The sequence below is a fragment of the Poeciliopsis prolifica genome, unplaced genomic scaffold (genome assembly GCF_027474105.1).
Source record: "Poeciliopsis prolifica strain line A6 unplaced genomic scaffold, Auburn_PproV2 SCAFFOLD029, whole genome shotgun sequence".
Lineage (NCBI taxonomy): Eukaryota > Metazoa > Chordata > Actinopteri > Cyprinodontiformes > Poeciliidae > Poeciliopsis > Poeciliopsis prolifica.
The window spans coordinates 2,557,258-2,566,057 of record NW_026562404.1 but is presented as its reverse complement, the minus strand read 5'-3'; the positions used below and the strand labels follow the sequence as shown (position 1 = coordinate 2,566,057).

Below are 8,800 nucleotides of genomic sequence, written 5' to 3'. Positions count from 1 at the left end.
TGCTGCTTCTTTTGTCTAATCTCCCTTCTCCCTCATACATTCACACGCACACACACCACGTGTAGGTGCTGCTGGGTAAAATACGACCACCATCCCATACCATCTCACACCCACTCCCTCCTATTCGTTCTCTCACTTCTTGCCCCAAACTGCCAGAGACAGCAAGAGGGGTTCAAAAACACATTCTGACTTTCTGCAAAGGTCAGATTTCTCACTCGGCATGTCTCTGGGCTTTGGGCACAAAAGCCACTGAATTCACATCTTTCAACTGAGCCACGGCTTTTGTCCCAGGGAATGGAGAACTCGGAGTCGGCCCTGCAGACCGACTAGCCCCTCCTGGAGTGCACTGTCAGGGGCAGCCGAACGTCTGGCCCAGAGGCCCTTTGACTGATGTACCCCTACTATGTCACGTGCACTGTAGCGCATGCACACACACTCACACGCACACGCGCTCCACCTTGCCCTCTACATTCTCCCGCATGCACAGCACGATGCCCTCAGACCACATCAAACGAAAATCCCCACAGCTTTCATTTGAAAAGTAATGGTTTCACCCCTGAAGATGGCAGCTCAGGGGCCAGAGGGCTGCAGTGCATGGACAGCACACCCCCTCTTCCTGCAGAGGACATTGTTGTATGGAAATTATTCAAACTGCACACCAGAATTTTTCAATCTTGATGAACCTTTGTTGTAAATTGCAGATGATCCGGATATTTTTTCCCCCATTATATTTACACAGTGTCTTGAAATCCCAACAAAAATGCTGTAATACTTTTTCAGCATCGGTAGGGGGTTGACAATGTCAACATTAACAATGTCAAAATTCCAGAAAAAGATACTGACACGGCAAAAGCGGTGCTGGACCCAGTTTTATCTCATCTTGTCTTTGACCTTTTCAACTTTTTCCTCAGTCATTTGCATCAACTTAAGTTTGACGTTTAATTGATACACTGTCATGGCAAAAGATAGATGAGACTCTCTCTTAAAGGGGGTTGAATGGTATCATGTAGAATTAACTTTTGTGAGTTTTAGAAAAAAATGGTATATTGTTATTTCCTCATCAAGCACGTACCTGTTGCATGTTTGAGAAACCCCTGAATTGCCAGTGGCAGCCACTCAGGGGTTCCTAAACATGAGCTCATATTTACCCAAAGCTCCTCCTTGGAGCCCCACAGAGCACCCTGCCCCTCACAGCTTCACCAAACTAACAGCAGCAACAACAAACACCTGACTGATTTTGTCATACAAACTGATTCTTAGTCCAACGCTTCTAAAAACAGTTTTTAACAGCAGTAAGGAGGAACATTGTTGTGATGACCTGCTAAAGGGGCAACATCAGAAAGGTTAGCTTCTTAAAGAGCTTCTTAAAGAGACAGGGTGATTTTCAGATGTGGCTGTAATGCAAAATCAAATTTCTTTTCAGTTATGTTTCATATATGCAGCATGTTTATAACAAGTGAAGGTAACATAGTTGCTTCATTAGGTTGTAAAATGGCACTATGTGACTGGAAAATACATAACACTCTCCTCCCTTTATAAAGGCTCCACTGTTGTTGCAGCTTCCAGCTTAGAACGTGGTAGTGTTTATGCACAAGGCAGACCTTTCTACATATTGAGTCCAAATGAATTCACAAATGTCTCTAAATATCTTAATTTCAGAAAATGAATAAAGTTATCACCAAAATCTCTGTATAAGGACAGTCATCGCAAAGGTAGCAAAAAGCTTTTTCAGAATATCCATGTTTGTGTGAACAGGGCCTGTTTTTATAGAGCCATTGAATTTTTGTCTTTACTTTCCATATACTATCCAAATAAAGTATTTTTAGTCTGTGTATGAACAAACGAGGAGGCGCTATGTTTAGAGTCATCATAGGGTTGCTTCTGACTGAGTTTTATTTGCTGATTGTAGTTTGGCCTTTAAATTGCAAACAGAGCTTTTTACAACATGCAAATACAGTATGTAAAACTGCAGATCCACAGAGCATTTGGCCATAATATATCTATATATATAAAACTATATTACATCAGACTCTTGATACGGTATATATATTATATGATATATAATACAGAAATATAGGGGTGAATGACAATTATGTTTAATACCTGCTTAAAGGTTGTTTGTTCAATTTATTCTGAGAAATGCACTTCAACTGAAAGCATTTTGTAATTGTATTTTACTGATTTCGTAATGGGAACTATTGTTTGCTTGACACTCCTAAATATTAGCTATTTAACTATGTCTCAACAGCAAATATCTACTTTTTACTTTTTTTTTTCTTTCCCAATATTGATAAAACCTTGACGCACAGTGGAATAGGTGGTTCGTCTTTAGCCAATTAGGACAGTAGGTTTGCCTAGATGATCCAGAGGTTGATCCTGGTAAAACTTTGCCAGGGAAAGATTTAATCAGCTATACTGATTTAATAAGCCCATCTCAAGAGTTTACAACTAGGTTTAGTTTGCAAATAATTACTGGGATTCTGAGTCTACAAATGATAGTGAGCCTCATTGCAGCAGGCACCTGCATGTGTTTTCATGCCTCTGTTACAGACATATGAGCATCTGTTATAAAATCTAAAAAAAAAAACTGATTCAGGGGCAGGTCTATTAACTTTCCTCTCCTCTCAATGAGATTTCTTCAGTCAAATCTGCAACTTTTAATTTGCAGATCAGACTGTGTTGTACGGGGTGAATGAAGCTACTTAATCAAAACCTGTGTTGCCTTATCATTTTTAGATAGTTTTTTAGATAAATTCTACTGGATGGCCATGACCTCTACTTGAGCTTAAACAAGCTTTGAACTTCTGGTCTATTCTGGACTGTTTGTAGCAAATGCTAATATTTTCATCCTACCTGCAGCAACATTTTCAGGTCATTGTAGGCTTCAAATCCTGCAATCATAAACACATCCTGTGAATTTTTATCTGTTTTGCAAACAAACTAAAGGTACATTACTGCCAACTAGAGAGCTGGAGTGTGTACACCAGTGTCACCACTGTTCCAGAAATGAGAGAAATAAGAAGGATCCAGTTAAAAGGACACTGCCTTTTTCTCCTGTTTAAGAACTGTAATCAATCCAATAAATCTGAGCCCGGCCAAAACATAGGTTTTCACCCTTTCTTTTAAAACTATAGAAGCTTTTGCTGCAAATGCTAATCTTAGTTCTGGCACCTCTATCTTCTAGCACACAACTTGTTTTGACTGTTTACAGTCACCTCCCTGATTTTTAAGCGTTTCATGCTCTACTTGAGTGGAGCAATGGGGCTCTCCTGCCACTCAGAAGGAGGCCGAGAGGGGAGCAGACGTCCGTGACGTCGCTCTTCAGTAAGTCTATGTCAGCATTTCATTTGGATTTGCTCCAGATTTGAAAATAGATTCAGAGATCTTCAAAATAAATTCTTAATTCAGGCTATTTGTGCTGGATATGTTCACAAATTATTTATTTTCCTTTTTTCAAAATTGCAAGCAAGTGGCATAGTTACGCATTAACATTTAATTCTGCTTCTGAAGGAGATTTTTAATGTCAGTGAGTGTTTCATGGTTAAACAGAGGTTAAATTATTATTTTTATTTTTTTTAATAGAATCTGTCACGCAGAACAAAACAATTCAAGTTTAACGAGGCTTTTGTAAAACAAACAAGCCGAAAAACAAAACTGAAGTATTATTTACAATACAATGTTAGCGCAAGGGTGGAGCCTGACAGAAACTCTTTTAGGGACATTTTTTCTTTATGTGGGTAAAAAAGGTGGAGACAAAAGGTTTTTTTTTTTTTTCTACATTAAACAAGATGAGTCATCATAATTTCAGAATCAGCCAAAACCTGTTTTTTATGTACTGCACATACTTTGCACTCCTTTGACAGGAACTGAAGCCATGATTGTGTATCTCTGTATTATGGTTCACAGCCATAAAGTTGTTCATTTCCTCTTTTTTCTAACCCATAAATGCTACGTACACCACACCTTTATTGGTCGAAGAAGATAAAAGAACAACTCTGCTTCGAAAATACAGAAATTTGACATCACTTTTAAAAGTAATCTTTCTATTTTGTGTCACTCTTTAAATGCCACATTCTTGACACAGCTCCATGTTTACAGTACATGGGGTTTATGTACAAATGGTTCAGAGGCGCTTTGCATGCCACTGCGGACGAAACTGCCAGGCAAATAAGGGGTTTGTCTTATAAAGTATTCATTGTCACCTGGTAACGGCCGTCATTTATCATTTCACCTGAAATTACAATGAAAACTGATAGCTTATCAGAGTGGAGGTGAGGAGAAAGAGCCGCGCTCTCTTTGTAAAGGAGAGCAGCTTTAAAGCAACGAAACAGAGAGGATCCCTGTTTTGGGAGAGAAGTGAAAGAGTTATTTGCTTTGAATGAAGTTATGCTTGTGCAAGAAGTTTGAGAATCGTTCAGAAATTTTCTTTCACCTACACTTCTTGCAATGTGAATAAAAATAACACATTCTTACTTCTGCTTTTGCATCAAATCGCACTGTTTCACTTGCGTTGTCACTTTAAAAACTTCAGATTTACAAAAAAAAAAGAGCTATGATATGCTTTATTAAATTTCCAATTTACCCTCCTCCTCACCCTTTTTTTATTTATTTTTTTAGCAAAGTGTAGCTCTCCCCTCATTTGAATAGAGGCAGCGGTGGCTCCACCCCAAGAGAGTTGAAAGGCTAGAAGACCACAAAGATGGAAAGGCCAGCCCACTGAGGGAGGGAGAAAAAAAACTGCTCCAGTTCCTCTGCCATAATTTCCTATCAGCCTATTCAGACAACATCACCAACAGCTCGAGCTGCGTGTGTGTGAGAGGCTGTGTGTGTATGTATGGGAGAGAGAGAGAGAGAGCGCAACAGAGAGCAAGAGAGGGAAGGGGGAGGCTCCATATTCTTTCACCCCCTCCTCGTCAAACCACAGGAAGGAGGGGCCAGAACCTGAGCTGCCAATCAAATCCGCTCGTGGCAGCCGGCATTATCTCAGCAACAAACTATTGACAGATTACATGTCAAGGAGTTTAGTGCTTGATTGAAGGAACCCTTCTTTTTTTTCATCTAGTTACTTTTTCGCTTTATTTCCCCCCTCCGCCCGCAGCCACCTGAATGACTTTCTAACAAGAGTTTGAGTAATATTATGAAAGTTACATGTCTGAGAGGATTTAACTTCGACTTCCCTGAATATGGTGAGTACTCTTCTTCATTTTTCTTCTCTCTCTATTTTGTCAAATGTGTTTTATTAGCCAACAGTTTAAGGTGTGCCTTTTTTTTTTGTTAAAATCTCTGGTTAAATATACAGAAAGAGAGAGTTACAGAGAGAGAGAGAAAGCAAGAGAGAGAGGGAGAGAGAGGAAACTGTTCATAATTAAACAATGTGCCAGCGCTGTACGTTTACCCAGGTCTCCCAACACCCTTATTTATAGCTCTTTGACAGCACCCAAAGGTGACTGCAATATCAAAAATAAGTGGCCGTTTTTCCAACACACGGCTCGTGATGGCGTGAGACATACAGCACACATGTGGGGAAAGTTCACAAAGCAAGTTTCATTTTCTCCCGTCAGGGTGCCTGTTTATCCTGGGACTGGCATTACTGCCTGCAAAAGGTTGTTTTTTTGCTCTCATTTTATTATTACTATTATCACAATTATTTCTATTAATAAAAAAATATTTCCCTCCATTTTCCCCTGGCTCTTCATCTCCCTTTAATTTAAAAAAAAAAAAAAAAAAAGACTCAGAAGCACAAAATACAGGTATGATCGCATTGACCCACAGAGACGCTGGCAGTGCCATAAGGGCAGCCTGAATGGCCCGAGGGTTTGTTGCCAAGGGGACAAAGCAAACAAACTGTTGTGCTCTTTATGTTGCCACACATGTAAAGGAGAGCTCGCACCTTTCAGCTGCCTCTAATTAGTGTTGTTATATTAACAGTAAATCAAAATGCACTGCAGTTCAGATGAAACACTTTTAACAGAAACAGTTGACATTTAAGATTTATGTATGGGAAAAGTACCTGTACGACAGGTAATTATGTTTTTAAAATGTTCAATTTGCACGCTGCCCCTTTTTCTAAGAGTGCGTACTTTTAGAAAGATGTACTTGTCCCGTTCTAACTGGATTACACTGTGTAAGCGTCATTCCTCTTGCTCCGAGGCACTTGGATGAGCATTTTGGATAAGTGTGTGTACGCCTGCATGCGCGTGTGTGTGTGTGTGTGTGTGTTTTAAAATAACTCTCATTTTAAGGTAGCATTAACGTGTGGTGTGTCCTTACACTTCTTTTGTAAGTTTAATCAAGACCTTCTTATTTTAGCTCTCTTTCACTTCATCTGCCCAGTTGATAAAATGACTCATAGGAACTAGATTCAGTAAGTGTGATGCATATTTTTGCTATTGCAATAAATGACAGTAGTTGTTTTTGTAAATAGGATTTTAGTGTTTAAAGCTGCACAAATTATATACATTTGAAATATTTGAAATATTCAACGGTAATTTATTTTTTATAAGAAGCTTTACTCCAGACTTTTAATTATGACAGTTTGTTTTTAATTTACTTCCCCTCTCAGGATTTAATTTTTATCACTTTTTTGAAATTTACTTGAAACCTTGCTGCCGCATTGGCTTGTCCACGTCAACTTAAGTGGGAAAACAAAACTCAAACATGTGTCGTCTTAAATAAAAGTCAGAGTAGAGACGGCGTACAGCAGATTCCCATCACCACAGACGCCGCGTTATTTGTGCTATTTAAGGTGTCCTGCTTGTTCCATTGAAATACCGAACAAGTTCAACTGTTATCGAGACACACCTTAATTTCAAACTTTTTGTGGGCTTGGAAAATGTTTTTTGGCTCTCGGATGAGTCATAATGTTGATTGCCTTTTTCCCTCATTGACTTGTCTCATTAACCCCTTTGTGGCACCTCTCCATCGTTTACGGCCCTCCACAAAAAAAAAAAAAAAAAAAAGAAATGGGTGAGAAAAAAACAAGCCCAGGTCTGAAGGGCCTCAATAACCTTTTATCACAATTTAGCAATAACCTGAATCAATTTGATGTCTTAAGCAATAAAATATGCTGTTGCACTCCTCTTTCTGCTGCTCCTTGGATGACAGTAAATTTACATTTTTTAATTAAACTAGCCCGGAATTTTTATTAGGGGGCCGGGCCGGGCTAATGGAAATGTTGTGTACAGCAGATTAACAGAGTTTTGAAATAAATTTAACAGGATGACGTTTGGAAAAGAACGGGAAATGCTGGTGGGGGGGGCAAAAAAAAAAAAACTGCCAGTCATTGTCTTTAACCTCTTTGGTGCCGATTCCTCCTGGGAGATCCTCGTATTCTAAGGAGCCTTGTCAGGGAAGACTGCTTCTCAGCAACAAGGTGATTAGTATCGCCTCGTCAACCGAGGAAAAACACTCAGGCTTTTACTTATTTAGCACCTTGTTTGAAGAAAAAAAAAATCTTTTTTTTTTTGATTATCTCACTGAATATGCATTTTTTTTAAATTACAAGATAACAGGGCAGTGGCTATAAATGTTTTAGCTTTATATTTTAATATGAAAAAAAAAACAAATATTTGAAGTGATTATTTTAAAATTAATCAATACTTTTAACATATTGAAACTAAGCTGCCCTGATCTGCAAAGTGTTAAGATGCGGGAGTTAAAGGTAGGCTGTGTGTTTGTGTAGTTTTATGGGCCTACGTTGTGAGTATTTGATTGATGTCACACAGGCTTTGTGTGTGTTTGCGCGCGTGTGTGTGTGTGTGTCTGGTTTTGCAGAGTGATATGGGTAGACAAGGAGGGGAGCACACACACATAGCAGATGAGGGCAGGGAGGTGTGTGTGGGTGTGTGTGTGTGCGTGTGTGTATCTTGCCTGAACACAAGCCGCATCATCAGACGGAACTCTCCCCTCCATCCCCCAACACCATAATTACCTTAACCCCCGTCTTTTATACCCAAATCGCTCCAACTGGTTCTTTTTTTGGGGGGTCGGGGAGGAAGGGGGCCCGGCAGAAAGAGGAAACATCAGAGATCAAATGATCAAATAAACTACAGATGCACGTGGCCTGCCTATGCTTCGTGTCGCGACGGAAGCCAGAAGTGTTCAGGGGGGTACTTGATATGGGCCAGGAGTGAGGCAAGAGGCATCACCACCCCCTTTCTTCACTCCTGTGCACTCATGCAGTGGCCAGCACCTAATTAAAACCTCAAAGCTCCCCGTCACCAATCTGGAGTAATGGCCTAATTAATACTTGGTGAAGAAATATTCCAGAATGATAAACAGGTTGCACCCGGGGTCTTCGTTGGCTTTATTATCTAAAATATAACTACTTAAGTTTTTATTATTGTGGATCATGCAGATTTGTTAAATTAATAAATAAAATAGCATAACCTAAACCTCTAAAAATAAAGAAAACAATACCTATTTTTATCTGACATGGGAAAATATTTTATTATATTTAAAGTCTCAACAAACTCCAGTAAGTTACTCAGTGTGTGTGGAGTTGAAAGAAAAGTGTCCTGCAACTTTATCCCTTTTCGACTGCATAACCCTATCTCACATATGAAATTATAATTTCATGCAAAAATCAGGGAGTAGAATAATCTCTAGTTGTCGATATGCTTTATAAGAGAGGGGAGAAAAAAGGGGAAAATGAAGAGGTAATTAGCAGAGAGGAAGACTTTAAGACGTTTGTCTGAAAGCACGGTCTCAACTGGCCATGAATGAATTTGCATGCTTCGCTTATCGAGGCGCACTTATTAGACCGGCTGAAAGAGACATTAAGCCGGCACAAAATGTGGCG

At 39.4% G+C, this 8,800-nt stretch overlaps 1 protein-coding gene across 2 annotated transcripts in view; it reads left to right on the top strand.

The window, feature by feature from the left end:
* Positions 1-4,744: 4,744 nt before the first annotated feature.
* casz1 (castor zinc finger 1) overlaps positions 4,745-8,800 on the top strand; it is a 92,642-nt gene continuing 88,586 nt past the window's right edge. For both annotated transcript variants that reach the window (XM_055049940.1, XM_055049941.1), the window contains exon 1: positions 4,745-5,186. In XM_055049940.1, the coding sequence (XP_054905915.1) occupies positions 5,138-5,186 (49 nt within the window). In that variant the 5' untranslated portion in view covers positions 4,745-5,137. The remainder of the gene's footprint in view (positions 5,187-8,800) is intronic.